Source organism: Mixophyes fleayi, chromosome 1 (genome assembly GCF_038048845.1).
Source record: "Mixophyes fleayi isolate aMixFle1 chromosome 1, aMixFle1.hap1, whole genome shotgun sequence".
Classification (NCBI taxonomy): domain Eukaryota; kingdom Metazoa; phylum Chordata; class Amphibia; order Anura; family Limnodynastidae; genus Mixophyes; species Mixophyes fleayi.
Genome location: NC_134402.1, coordinates 431,697,196 through 431,712,622, shown reverse-complemented (window position 1 = coordinate 431,712,622; position 15,427 = coordinate 431,697,196). Strand labels below are relative to the sequence as shown.

The window sequence follows — 15,427 nt, the reverse complement described above, 5'->3', positions numbered from 1 at the left end:
ATTCACAAAAAGGAATTGTCATTATGCATGAAAAATAGCCAGTATGGTGGGAATATATATTTATTTACAGTTTAATATAGAATTTGACGCATAGCTGTACACACAGAGGATCTGGTTCATTAAGGAGCATAAATGCTGATATGTGCCGTATTTTTATTATTATTATTATTATCTTTAATTTATAAGGCGCCACAAAGGGTCCGCAGCTCCGTACATAACATACCAAAAACAGTGAGCCATGACACAACATGATACAGAAAGAACAAAAATGAACAAAAATATATACACAGACACAGGTAACATGGTGATGCAAATCAAATTATTACTGGGACAGTGAGTGAAAGTAATGGTAGAAATCAGTGAGAAGTAGGCTGAAGCTTAAGATGATAGGGCTAGGGAAGCAGGCCAAGAGGTACAGAGGATGATGGAATAGTAGAAGGAGCACACAAGGAAAGAGGGCCCTGCTCCTGAGAGCTTACATCCTAAAGGAAAGGGGGAGACACAAATAGGGTGGTACTAACTGGGGGAGAGAGCCAGGACAAGGAAGTTAGGAGGACTGATAGACTTGAATAAAGAAATGAGTCTTAAGGGCACGCTTGAAGCCTTTGAGAGTAGATACTAACCTAATGGAACGTGGAAGATCATTCCACAGCAGGGGAGCAGCCCGGACAAAGTCCTGAAGATGGGAGTGAGAAGAGGTGATCAGTGAAGTAGTGAGGTGGCGGTCACAGGCAGAGCGGAGGGGGCAGTGAGTAATGTAGGTAGAGATGAGATTGGAGATGTAGGGAGGGGAAGATTGACTAAGAGCTTTAAAGGTGAAGGTGAGGAGTTTAAATTTAATTCTGTAGGCCATGGGGAGCCAATGTAGTGACTGTTGGGCGGAGACAGCAGAGATAGAGGGTCGGGAGAGAAAAATGAGGAGGGCAGCAGCATTGAGGATAGACTTAAGAGAATCAAGGTGAGAATCAGGTAGGCCAGAGAGAAGGAGGTTACAGTAGTCAATGCGAGAGATTACAAGCGAATTACGTTAAATTGCACTGCGCGTGCCCAGAAACTAACTATATGCAAGAGAATTCATCTTCCTGCACAAAGGATGATTAAGACAGGCTACGGGAACAGGAAAGCGTGCGCACATAGTAAATGTACAGTGAGGGCGTGCCAAGCTCGAACGCACGCAGCAGGGTCCGATTTAAGTTTTGGGCATTTCTACGGTACCTGTTGTTCTGTTGTATCACTTGCACCAATTACAGGTCAGGTGTAAGTGCTGAGTGACAGTGATGACGGCTGTGTTCTAGAACATGTCTATACAATCAGGAGCAACTGCAAAAATGTACAGGAGACAGTAATAACATTGTGATTAATGTATCTAATGGGGGAAAAATGAAGAAAAAAAAACTTTAATGTTTTGTCAGTAATGACTGTATTATAAACAGGTGAGAATACCGGAATAACTTTTTTTTTTTTTTTTTGTGCGTTCTGCTGGGACTTTATATTCCACATATGTATTGGGCGTGTCCTCCAGTGTAATAGAAGATTCTAAAAGATAATTATTATTGTTATTTTGGCAGAGAGATGGGGGGTATAAATGGTTCTGTACTATTGTACCCATGGAGGTCATCAGGAATAAGAGTCATTGCACACATTCACAAAAAAACATGTATTTCACATAAATTCGGGTGTGGATGGGTTAATGTACATATTTAAAGCTATAAGCGCATATATTCAATCTGCATTGGCAAGTGCCAAAATCATACTTTTACAAGGACGCAGATGATAAAATTCTGTATTTTACATTGCATCGAACTGTCAGGTGTGCATTACCATAACACGGAAAGTTTTACCTGTTCTAGAACATGTGCATGGTTAACAATGCGCTTATTTACATGGGAAAGGGCTCTCAAGACTTTTATTGTCTACTGCAAACTTACGTTTATAACACCTCCCCAACCCTAAAATAAAAAATAGTAACCAATTCTATAGCCTAGTGGGGGGACAATGAGCGCAGGTCCCCGTACAAAAGCGGCATTAGGCTGTGCCTGTCTGGTTTGGTTACACTATATAAGGAAGACCACCGTGCGAGGTCCCCCAGCATAATGGAAACCCAGTCTTTAGTAGTCCAAATGGATCAAAAATAGAAAACATAAGAGAGAGAATCTTCTTGTAGAGGCACAACACGATTGAATGCAGGAGTCAATATCCAAACAGCCAATCAGAGCAGCTTGGGTCTTGTTGGCTGTAGTGTTGGAAAACTATTCAGATTGGCTGTTGACATATTGACCCCTGAGGTCAAATAAGTTCATTGCTTTGCAAGAGATGCTCTACAACAGGGGTCAGGGAACTTTTTTACCTTTTACCCCAAAATATATTTAGATACGCCGACGTTACCCCCCTTAATTTGAAAGGAAAGAAATCATATATTATTAATTATTGAAATTCAAAGTTTTATTGAATCTATTCAAAATTTCTTTGAAAGCTTCAACTTCAAAACTTCAGGTTTTGGAGAAATGATGTTGCTTCATTTTTGATACGAGAGCAGTAATATTGGGGCATTTTGATGTCAGAGCAATTTGGATACAGTCTTCAGCGTCCAATCGATTTCTCTGCTTTGCTTTTATGTTCGTTAGAGTGGAAAATCCTTGTTCGCAAAGGTAGGTTGTTGCAAAAAGCAATTTTGAATGCCTTTGCAGCTGTTGCCATCCAAAAATATGACAGATCTGCTTTGTTTTCAAATGCAATACGTGCTTCATTATTGCATCGAAGCTCAAGAAGTGCCTCTGCCAACCCTTGAGGCTCTTCTGGTACAACAACAATTTCACATTTAAAGGGGTCTACAATCCAACTGACAGCATGTGAATCAGCAACATTACCCCCAGGAATTTATTTTTTACCCCATTTGGGGTAATTTACCCCTGTTCCCTGACCACTGCTCTACAAGGAGCAATTAACATTGTTCTGTAATGGGTTTTTTTTTCTTTTTAATGCATTTGGACTACTTCATGAAGGAAGATTCCCTATGGTTTTCAGAGTCTAATAAAGAGGCAAAAACTACTCTGCCCCATAGCTCGCAATGTTAAGTTTAAATGTAAACTCCTGTAGTTGTCGGTGTGGGCCACATCCACAATCTGCAGCTGCAGGATATTACATTTAAGCTCTGGAGCATTAACAGACGTTGGCAGTGGTGAGTTTCTCCAGAACAACATGATCTCTGTAATGGACCTCAGTGATTCTGCTAGTCAGAGGGAGCTGGGTTTATTGTACAAATAAACATTTTACATTAAGTTCTGCTTCAATATCCTTCTTATTCGTATGCTTCTAAGATCAATCATTTTGTTTGTTTTAAAAATTACTTTGTGTTTTTTAAAGGAACATTAGCCGTGCATTCCAAGTCTATTATGATCAGCAAGGCATAAAATAGTTCATTGAGTTGTAGTTACATATTATTTGTGATGAGTCGTAGCCCCGATCCCTATCTCGTTCTGTGCTGTAATTGACTGTAGTTACAATTTGTATGATATCTATTCATACTGCTAAGATGTCATAGCTGTGACTGATTTTCTGGTTTGCCTTTCTCTGTTGGCTCAGTGACATAGAAACCACAATTTATCCTATTTAAATTGACCCATGACTACATGTAATTTGTAATCTTATTCATGGCATTAGCTGGTCTGATTCATTCACAATTCATAAAGCAGGGTCTGTGTAAATCCTGACTGTAACTTAGATTAGAACTTGTTTTTCATTTTATTCAGTTCAGTCATTCAATATTATTTCTGTTGTCTCATTAGATCTCTGAGTCATTTCACTCATTTTTATCTTCTCTTTCACATTAGGAAATATTAATAAGTTTTCCATAATCTCAATATCTAGATCTACAATAAAGTACTGAAGAAAATACATCTGTATCAATGTTGCTGTTTGAATATAACCAAAAATAATAATGAAGGAAGACTGTTACGTATCTGTTCTTTCGAAGAACAGCATAAAATAGATATAAATTTTATTCCTAATCCAAGTCACAACGTGGAGTTGTGCGCCCGTCTGTTTTGGCAGTAAGGACGTATTATTTTCGGCAACGATACCCCCTGTATATTTTATTTGGGATTCAGCCTGGAGTATCGTTCAAAATCCATTTTGAATAACAAAAAGGAGAAAAGAACATTTACAGCAAGCACATATGTAATAAAACTAACCAAAATGGGTATAATATCTATATTACACCACACTGTTCTTACAAAGTCTTGACCTTAAACTGGGTTTATACTTCTATAAACTCATAAACAAGTGTTACTAAGTGTCAGGCCGCAGGCCTTCTGAGGAGTATAACGGAACAGAACACTAACCGGTATTAGCGCCACTGAACTAGCAGGTGCGGAGTCTAACATACCCCTGGTGCTCGCCAGGGATCCCCGCAAGGAGGTTTGGACTTGGCTGCACAGGGTACGCAGGTCGCGGTCCTACTAGCCAGTTGCCGGTGTAGTGTAGAAGGGTCAGATGATCCGGGTCGAGCCAATCAGGAATGTACGGTACCAGGGAGAATCCGAGAGAGTGGTCAGCAAGCTGAGGTCGAAGTAAAATATGGGTCACACAGACAATAGGATGGTCGCCAAGCTGGGTCTCAACGGAGAGCAGGAATAATGATAGTACAATAGGGAATAAGGAAGCAGGAGAACCAGGATGCTAGGATTGAACCTGTTACTCTGGCACCCTAATGGCGCCAGAGCCAGGTTTAAATAGGACATGCTAGAGGATGATTGGAGGAGGCGGGATTCCCGCGGGACAGGTAGCGTCCCGTTGCTAGGCAACAGGACGAGGCAGGGCACATGCGCCCGACAAGCCTCTGAGGCGGAAGCCGCAGCGCGTCTGTTGCCTAGCAACAGAGCGCTGCGGCCGGAAGGAAGGAGGGCGTCCGTTCCCCGGCTGACGGAGGATCAGCGGGGACGGCGCCTGACACTAAGGTTGGCCAGTGGATTCTGATGACTTCTCACAAGTTGCCTATATCTAAACCAGAGAATAATCCCATGTGATATCTTGTTTCTAAGGGGGTGATTAACATGCCGGTGATGTGGTGCACCAACATCAACGCAATGACCGACTGCGCACATTTACGGTAGGAATTTCCGCTCACTTTTCCCTGTAAGGAAAATTGAGATGAGATTCCAGCCATAACATCGGGACAAGGTGTCTCCACGAACATTCCGAATAGAACTCTATGATTTCAGCTTTGGGATATCGTACTCCAAGTCATTCTAAGAATCAACATAGAAGTACTGTACCCCAGTCTGTAGTGGCAGTGGGTACATATTATTTTCAGCACAGTGCTCCCCTTTCAGGACCTCTGACAGCACTTATACATATCTGGTAAAATACAATTGCCGTTGAGGAGACTCTTTTTGCTTTTTAGCTTATTCTCTGCAAGAATTCTTTTGTTTCCCTTTATTGTTTTCTAATCCTATTGGAAATGTGATGCAATCTGTCCTTTCTCCAGCTCCGATATAAAAGCTATTTACCCATCAGCTCATTTCACTTTCCCCAATTGTTTCCATGTGTTGCAGGACGCAGCCCAACACCGTCTTCGCTGAGGTGGATTCCGAAGAAGATGAACCAGACAACGAGCCAGAATGGAAAAAGCGTAAAATCTGAAGATGGGAAGTGTGAGAATTCAGCGCCAGCGTGCTGTAACAAGAAGCTGATGGGTTTATTGCTGTGTATGATACCATGATTTCCATATCTTGTTATGCAATGTCTCCTTTTTATATAAATAAAGTAAGCTGCAAAATCTGTGTATTTAGTGTGTGGCACATGGTAAATGACTTATGAATAGGTTCTATGGGTAAAGCATTTGACTGCCAATTAAAATGACTTTATGGTGAGAAATAATTTGCATTTGTAATAGGTTTTATAGAGCTACCATACTGTGTATGACAAAAGGTACACCCCTCCCCATTTTTACATTTTCATTATTTTTATGTAGTGGATACAGTTTTGAGCAAGTAATTTTTCATGCAGTTTCCAAATCTTGCTTACACTCTAAAGGGTATATTTACTAAACTGCAGGTTTGAAAAAGTGGAGATGTTGCCTATAGCAACCAATCAGATTGTAGCTGCAATTTATATAGTGCATTCTATAGAATAAAAGCTAGAAACTGGTTGCTATAGGCAACATCTCCTTTTCAAACCCGCAGTTTAGTAAATATACCCCTAAGACTGGAGACTGCAGAGGCAATTGAGAAGAGTACGACTTGCCCACGTGTATGTAGATGGGTAATGTTGAATATTTTTAACTGATTGATCATACAAGTGAATATGCCCTAACTGAATTGTGGTCTATCTTTTCATCAATTATGCATGATCATTGTACTGTTTAAATGTCTTTAGATTACACAGCCTTTTTGCCACAAGACACTGGTTGATAAATAACTCCCATTGAATGACCTTAAGATTCGACCCCTGGTCTCCACAAGTCCACTGAGTGCTAAATGCTGTTCAGTCAGTGCAGTTATATACAACATGCTTCCAAATGCCTTGCAGATATTCTGTCAATGTTATATTTGGAAACTCTGATATGTGGTTGTTTGGCCAAAACTTAAGTCTAGTATCTGCTGTGCTTGATCAAGGCCAGAAGTCATTCCGGGTTCCATCCATTTGGAGGGAGGGAGCGAGCATAACAAGGGTGGATCAGTTTCCTGTGTTTTCTTTGAGGATGCTGGTGTGCAACACAGTGGGGTACAAGGTGGAACCAACAACCAAATTGAGCTTCAGCATAAGGAAAGTAATAAGAAAACTGACTGGCGCTAATGAATTTTCCTTTGTTGGGAACATACAACATTTATAATACTTTTTTACCAGAAAGAATGTCACTATGGCAAATGTCACCGGTGTGATTACCACCATTCCGACACCGAGGAGTACTACACTTAAATTCCGAATGTGGGAAAAAACGATTGTAATATAAGCAGACTTAACTCCAAACCGACGCTGTAGATCTCCAATCGCAGCAGGATGGTGAGTCGAAGTTATTCCGACTAGTCAGGTGTCCGTCAGTAGATTTTCACGTCATCGCGACCTGTATCACTTTTAATTTAAAGCGGCAATATCAGGCTCCCGCAGGTTAAGTGTTTAATCAATTAACCCGACATTTCCGCTTTAAATTAAAAGTGATACAGGTCGCGATGATGTGAAAATCTACTGACGGACACCTGACTTCGACTCACCATCCTGCTGCGATCGGAGATCTACAGCGTCGGTTTGGAGGTAAGTCTGCTTATATTACAATCTTTTTTCCCACTTTCGGAATTTAAGTGTAGTACTCTTCGGTGTCAGAATTATCCGCACCGTTAAAGAGTACCCAACCCAATGTCACTATGTACCCACTATTTCCCCAGCCAGGAGGAGCCTTATATCGTGCCTCTGTGAACATCTTCACGGACATTTAGTTGGTAAACACTTTCCTGTTAAGGTGCTACTCAAAAGTAAGAGGAGGATTGTAACAGAAAAATGTTTTTGGTATTTTTAATCATAACATTAAGTTCTGGGTAAATCTCACCCAGATCCTATTGGGGGTGTCAAGAACACCCAGCAAACTTTTCTGGTTTTAGAGATTTTCACATTCACTCCGAAGAGTCTACCACTCTCAGAACATGATTTGAAAATGGACATTTTAGGGAGGACTCCTTGAGAGGTAACTGTTTTAGAAGCTGTAAGAAGCTGGGATATAAGGCAGATATCTAAAGTCCTAAAACCTACATCTAGATTAGGGGTACAAGTATTGAAGGTGCCCCGAGGTTAAACAACAGAGGAATGGTCCTTCAAGAGATGGTAGCACAAATCAAAATGATTGCATAAATAGTAGAAGAAGCCAATGAAAGTCCACAAGACCGAGCAAAGTGGGTCACAGACATCTGCTCATGATGAGGAGAATGTATATTCAGCCATTCCTGCACTGATTTAAGTCCCGGTAAGTTCTCTAGAGATACTGGGAACTAATAGAATCGCCTGTAGTAAGTCGGAGGAGTAAAGAGATATTGACAAGAGAGAAGAACCAGAGTTTAAATCCATTACAAGAAAGACTAATAAGCTAGGAGTAGAATGTAAAGAAAATGAGGTCATCATCAACATTTATTTATATAGCGTCAACAAATTCCGTAGCGCTTTACAATTGGGAACAAACACTGTAGTAAAACAATACTGGGTAATACAGACAGAGAGGTAGAAGGGCCCTGCTCACAAACGCACAATCTACTAGTCACTTGCCTGTCAGTGAACCTGTTTTCTCTGCTATCGGAAGACTTAATGGATGTGATCTGTAGTCTAGATTTGCTTCCTGATATTTGGCTTTATAGGAGAGCATGAGAAGTTAGGGGAAATGTATCAGTTTAGTGATCTGGGATGACCAAAAACAAATGATCTGTATCGGTCCTATGTTTCAAATATCCATTTGAAATGCCTCCTAAAATTATTTCCCTAAATGAGCTTATAATATATTTATCTATTCAAAAGTTATGGCACATGGTATGAGAACGGAGATTAAGTAGTGCATGAGGTGTGTGCGGTGCCTGGAAGGACGATCTGGATCATTTCAACCTGTTGAGAAATATGATTGGTGACTGTAAAGAGAGAAAGCCAAGTGTTATCATTAGCATTTTAAAAAAAAACAAAAAACATTTCATTGAGTGTTTTTGTTGAAGGTGTAAGTGAGAATAGGTTTTCTGAATGATTTTGTAAATATAATTAGAAGCTTGTATGATAATGCATTGAGTCGTGTGAAGATTAATGGGAATATAACTAAGAATCTGACGATTGAATCGGGTGAGACAAAGGTGTCCATTTTTCTGTTTATATTAGATGATGACAAATTGAGAATGTTGGGATGAAATTGGGAAAAGGTTGGTGGAAAAGTTGATGTATTTGCCCTGTCTGTTGTATATTTCCTAAGAAATATGTTGTTTTTTTTATTCAATAAAATGGAATCGAATAATGAGAGATTCTGGTTAAATAAGAAGAGCAAGGAGGATTGGTTTATCCAAATGGTGAAGTATATCTGAGAATAAATCATAAGTCTTGAGGTTGATTGAGATGCAGAGGAAGACATCATGCACAAGGAAATTTAAAGCTGGTTGGATTTTAGTGGTACAAGAGAGATTTGAGAGAACCAATGTGTTTTAGTTGTCTGCAGTGGTATTTGATGGTTGAAACATTTATTTAACAAATATGGTTTGAAAGAGATGCAAATGATGGATTTTAAAAAGATGAAAGTGTTGCATGGTAGAGATAATGTAATAGACGTTCACTAAGGTCGAAAGAAGTGGATGAGGTATGAAAGAATACTGACATGAAAGGTGTTTCTCTGTCCTCCTATTGGGGGACCCCGAACATTGGCTTATTCAGTGTAGTATAGGAGCGAGGGCACTTTCAATATCAAACATCCTAGGTGCAGCTCCTCTCCTTCCTTCTCCATACCCCCCAGCCTGCTGGAGCCTAATCAATTTTTTTAAAGGGCCCTTAGAGCTGGGTACTTTTTGTGTGACTGCTTTATCAGCTTTTTTTTTGCTTTTAGTTTTTTTTAATTACATTAAACCCCTCTTCCCTTCCCTCAATTGCGGCCAAGGCCGCTTAGCAGCGCTGTTTAACCGCCCATTGGTGACCGAGCCAGCCGGGCGGTGAGTAGCTGCAAGGGGGGAAGAAGCAGAAGAAAGCAGAGGTGAAGAGTTGTGCCTCCGATGCTGCTTTTCAGCTCCCAATGTGGGATGCTTTCAGGGAAGAATCCTGTCACTGCCATCGCAGTGCCAGGATTGTGCAGATGTCCTATGTGCAAGCTGCTAGCCTGAGGTTTTGTTGCTGTGTGTGCCTGAAGGCAGAGGTTCCAGATATTGCTGGTATCTCAATACTTAAGAGGCCAAGAAAAATGTGTTTTCCTTCTCCCTAGCTAGAGGATTTACCGGATGAGGCATAGACTGCATCAGACCGTAAGTTTCAGGTGCCCCTTAAACTCGAGATCCTTTTCTGCTAGACTATACAGATAAGTGGGAGCTACCCACTAAGGTGTAGCAAGGTTTTACAAAACATCAACTATTTCCTTTCCTAATGCAGCAAACATTAAAAATGGTTCTGACCGTAATGTTGAGTGTGCGCTAAGATCTTTTTTTATAGCTGCAGGTCCCTCTCTGAGACCTATTTTAGCCTTTTTATGAGTTAAGGCAGTGGAGAGGTGGTCGAAACAGCTTTCAGAAGGCCTGAAAGCTGGTAGGACTGGGATCTGAATCATTGCCAATACTGGAACTAATTCAGGGAGTCACAGAGTATTTGGGAGAGGCGGCTCTAGATGCCAGATTGATTGCAACTAGGTCATCAGCATTAGCGATTTCGGCTCGTCGCTCTACCTGGCTCAAGGCTTGGGAAGCTAATACTGAGTTCATCCATTTCTCTGGGGGGAGTGTTATTTGGACCTGAGCTAGATAAAATTATTAGCCAAGCTTCAGGGGCATTTTTTCCCCTGTCAATGCTCCAAAATCTAGAGCAACAAGATTTCACTCCTTTCGATTCTCAGGGGAGAGATTCCATCCAGGAAGTCCAGGAGTCAGAACTCCCGTGGCCAGCTTTCGGGCAGGAGATCAGCACAGAGGGAAAATTTGCAGAGGGAGAGACAAGCCTGGGTCCCAAACACCCAGGGGTTACACTCCCTGACAAGTCCTCAGCATGACGGGCATTCTGCCCACACAGAGTCTTCTGTGGTGGGAGCCCGTTTACTTATTTTCCGGGTTCAGTGAATAGAGTCCACCATGGATGCCTGGGTGAGAGAGATTGTGGTGCAAGGATACATTTATACACCTCGGACTTCCACCTAGAAGATTCCTTACTACAGGGCTACCCGTCTCGGATCACCAAAGAACTTAAAGTTTTTACTCAAAGCTTTCTCTTGTCCAGAAACCAGACGTTCATTATGACCCATCTTGAATCTGAAGGCTCTATACAGCCAGTTCTGGATGGACAGATTCAAGATGGAGTCCCTGAGATCGGTGGTGAATGCCATAAAAAGGAACGAGTATATGATGGTGTCCTTGGATATCAAGCATGCATATCTACACATGCCTATATGGGAAGGACATTATTGCATTCTAAGATTTGCCATTCAGTCTCACTACTTCCAATTTCAGGTGCTTCCCTTTGGGCTGGCTACAGCTCCAAGGGTTTTTACCAAAATCATGACTATCATGGCAGGCTACTATGGTCCAGGGGAATAAAGATTATTCTCTATTTGGACGATCTATTTATAAAGGCAGATTCGGCAGCTGTTCTTCAGGCTTATGTGTTGGAGACTGCTCAGATTCCAACCGGGGGATTCTACATCTCCAAAAATCCAAACTTATTCCTTCTTAGCGGATGTGGTCCTATGCTTCGATGCCCTGATCCAGAGGGTGTTTTTACCGGCGTACAAAGTATTATACTTACAGACAGATGTCAATTATTTTCTGCAAGATGGTTTCAACGTTCAAGGCGATCCCATTTGCCCAATTTCATGCCAGACACCTCCTTGAGAATTGTACAGCGTAGAAAAAACTTCCAACAAGTGGAATATACATTCTAATAAAAAAAATATAATATAATCACAATTAGAACCATAATTATAACTACCCAACTCTCTGCAACACGTCAAATATAATAAATAAACGTATGGACATCAAATATGAACCCTTCAAAGGGGAATAATTGGGATAAAAATATATATATAATGTAATGGTGCCATTCTGTACGTAAAACTAGATGAAAATAATCATATTAGAAGAAGATTACAAGAATATATATATATATATATATATATATATATATATATATATATATATATATATATAAGTCAAAATACAAAAGACATAAGACATACTGCTTATGACTGGCCGTTTAAATATTGTTAAGTTCTACCATGTCATTAAGACCAGTAGGTAACAATGTCTTTAATCTGAAAATCCAGTATGCTTCTCGTCTGCAAAGGAGGTTTAATCCATCACCACCTCTTTTGGTGATTTTTATTTGTTGATTTTTATTTGTTGAATTGCTCTTATCTTCATATTCTTCAAGTTGCCTAATGGGCATATGTCAATGTGGTGTGAGAGGCTGTGTATATTAACCCTTTTCAGAATGTTCCTACTATATTCTAAGCAACAAGGTTTGCCCTGATCTTTGCTAACTGAATAACTGAATACCCAAATGTCCGGTGTCCCCCAAAGGAGTAAGAGAAAAGGATTTAATGTAAGTATAAAATGTAGTGCAATCAGCGCAGACATATTGTATGGAAGAGCATGCATGGAGTGTTGTCTGCGAGAGATACAGAAAAAGTTAGATTTGGTGGGATAGGATGAATGTCCTACAGAAGGTTATATAGGTAGAGTGTTGTGAATTTGTTTTTGAAAAGGTGGATCTGAGGTCTGGAACACTTTCATTGTATTATGTAAGGAATTGACTAGGGCTTTCCAGAAGTTGAAAAGGGAGTGCTTGAATTCTACTCCAAATGGGGTCTCTATGTGGAGTCATTGCCAAAATACCAGCAAGACGACATTCTCAAAATATTTGAATCTACCAAATGGTCCTTATAAAGACATCAGCCTTGGCCGCAATTGAGGGAAGGGAAGAGGGGTTAAATGTAATAAAAAAAACTAAAAGCAAAAAAAAAGCTGATAAAGCAGTCACACAAAAAGTACCCAGCTCTAAGGGCCCTTTAAAAAAATTTGATTAGGCTCCAGCAGGCTGGGGGGTATGGAGAGGAGCTGCACCTAGGATGTTTGATATTTAAGGTGCCCTCGCTCCTATACTACACTGGATACCCCAATGTTCGGGGTCCCCCAATGGGATGATTAATGGATCTTGTTGTATATTCTCTTTGGAGCCTCAAACACAATTTGATGTAATGTGCTATTCTGTTAACACAAAATATGTGATATTAATTACTCCTCCCTCTCTACCACCTCCTTCCCCTCCGCCAATACCTAATACACAATATAATTAAAATCTGCAACGTACAAATTGTTGTATAAGTGTTGTAGAAAAAAATCAAATGATTGCCTGATGTACTGAGATTAAGTTTGATATTGATGCTGGTTATACTAAGTTATGTTTGATAACAAGTAGATGTCCCTTTAATGGAAACACCTCCATTTTAAGCTAAATCTGTATCTCCTTTTATTTATTTTATTATTATCATTGTCACATGATTATCTGATGTATATATCCTTTGTTTATTATACATTTTGCTATTTAAAAAAACATATATTGATTATCTACTATATGTTTCGTGTTTGGAAAATACAAATAAAATATTTCGGGGAAAAAAAAAAAGAATTGACTAAAGTCAACCATTAATATTTTTAGGTGGTATTGTTTGGTTTAAGAATGTGGGAAGGTAAAAGAAGATTTTATGGTTCTTTTTGACATGTGTGATAGAGGTCTTGTTTAAAGGAGAAGATCTAAATGTAAAAGATGGTATAAAGGATGATGGGTGAAGCTTTATTTATGTTATTAATGGAATAGGAGAGAGGGTGGCAAGTTTCATGACGTGGAATGTACAGAAATGGAACCACCTGGTGAAGTTGGGTGGTGTTGTTTTGGGCGGTTGGTGCACATTTAAAATTGGAAGACCCGGGTGCTAGCGGTTGGATAGCAACAAAGGGTCTGATTTAGAATTTAACGTAAAAATTTACTTTTGTGTACACTCAAAATTGCATATCTATATCTACATATAGATGTATCCGTCGCAAAAAAAATGCAGTCATAATCAACTTTGAAACTTGCTCCAGGCCTATGGACTCCATAAAGATACACTTCCTAAAAGTTGTATCTTAAAGATACATGGAAGATAAAATTGGACACATCTCTAATGAACTTGCATCACCAGATCTCTACTGTAATGATCTTACACATGAACGCCCCACAATCCACCTCGCCATGCTCAAGGGGCTGCTAGCAGATGTTACCTCTAGCTAAAAATACAGCCACAAGTTGTGCGCAATGCAGCAAATGTTTCGGAAGACTCATTTTTTGCATTGCACAAATGGACTTGCGTCCTACTGTAAATCATGCCCAAAGTGTTTTAACTATCCTGAATGGTTTAAAAAATTATAATATTTGTGTCCATGGGTGATATTTGATTTTCCTTTAGCAAATTAACATATATAGCAAAATAAGTAATACAAACTATTTTTTAATTATTAAAAATATTGCAATTTAGATATTGCACACTAAGAAATAAGTTAGGAGTAATTACCTTGCAACTGTGTATGGAACCCCGACTGTTCTGGTAGTTGTGGGGTGCTGCTAACTTTTAGTAGAAGTTATCAGTTAAGCATTATGGACCTGAGTCATTAAGGAGAGCAAAGCAAAAAAAAGGGATAAGTTTGATCCTGGGCAAACCATGTTATATGTTAAGTAGTGCAATAAATTAGTTTATTATTTTGCACATAAGTTAAATACTGGCTATTTTTTCATGTAGCACACAAATACTTGATCACTTTATTTTTTTATTTTGACACTGAAATTTAAAGTTGATCTAGAACATGCCCTACCCCAACTATAAATCTGTCCCCACATTTTACATTTACCCCCCTCCAATGCATCATGGTTTTGCCCAGGTGAAAAGTTACTCCTTGTTATGCTTTACTCTGTCTAATGACTCAGACCCTACATATTTAGCATTACAAATAAAATATAAACATCTTATTTCTTAACATCCGATCTAAAGTGAGAATATTGATCTTTATCTTCTTTCGATATTCTATGCTTCACAAAATTCTAAAATGCAATAAGCCATTGAAACTAAGGATTAAGGCTATAAATATTACAACAGCTGAATTTAAACATTCATTTTTCATCCAAATGGCTGCACAAAACTGGATTTGTGGCCAATTCAGCCACACACCTCGATAGGCAAATTGGTAATTCCAAGAGTGCAGTGAACAATCCGGGTTATGACGGACCCAGTTAACCAATGGTTGTATTGACATGTGTGCGTGATCGAAGGTCAGGTGGATTATACCACCGGAATTGTAAAATGTATATGGATGAATATTGAGACCCCTAATACTTGCTTATGTTATGCCAATTTGGTCTTCTATTTTTTTTTACTAAGTTGTACAACTAAATCACTGCATACTTGTCTAGAGTTAAGGGAAGGTATTCCAACAATAAAATGGAACACATTTAGAATGCTAGAGTATAGTTTATCCACACAAATTAGATAACAAATATGTCAAAGCCATGATTTAACATAAATATAAAGTAAATGCAGTTTTGATGAATGTTTTGCTTTAATCCTCTCCCTGGACAGAGCTTCTAAATAGACTCACCATAGACTCAAACATATGAAAACATTTCTGAGCAGTGCCCTTGGAGGAACACAAAACAGCCACCTAGCTCCTATCCTATCAGTTTAAACTAATTCATAGTT

At 39.5% G+C, this 15,427-nt stretch overlaps 1 protein-coding gene across 2 annotated transcripts in view; it reads left to right on the top strand.

Moving 5' to 3' along the window:
• The window catches only part of WDR70 (WD repeat domain 70), a 213,030-nt gene extending 207,248 nt beyond the window's left edge, over positions 1-5,782 (top strand). For both annotated transcript variants that reach the window (XM_075184230.1, XM_075184229.1), the window contains one exon: positions 5,553-5,782. In XM_075184230.1, the coding sequence (XP_075040331.1) occupies positions 5,553-5,640 (88 nt within the window). In that variant the 3' untranslated portion in view covers positions 5,641-5,782. The remainder of the gene's footprint in view (positions 1-5,552) is intronic.
• Positions 5,783-15,427: the final 9,645 nt, after the last annotated feature.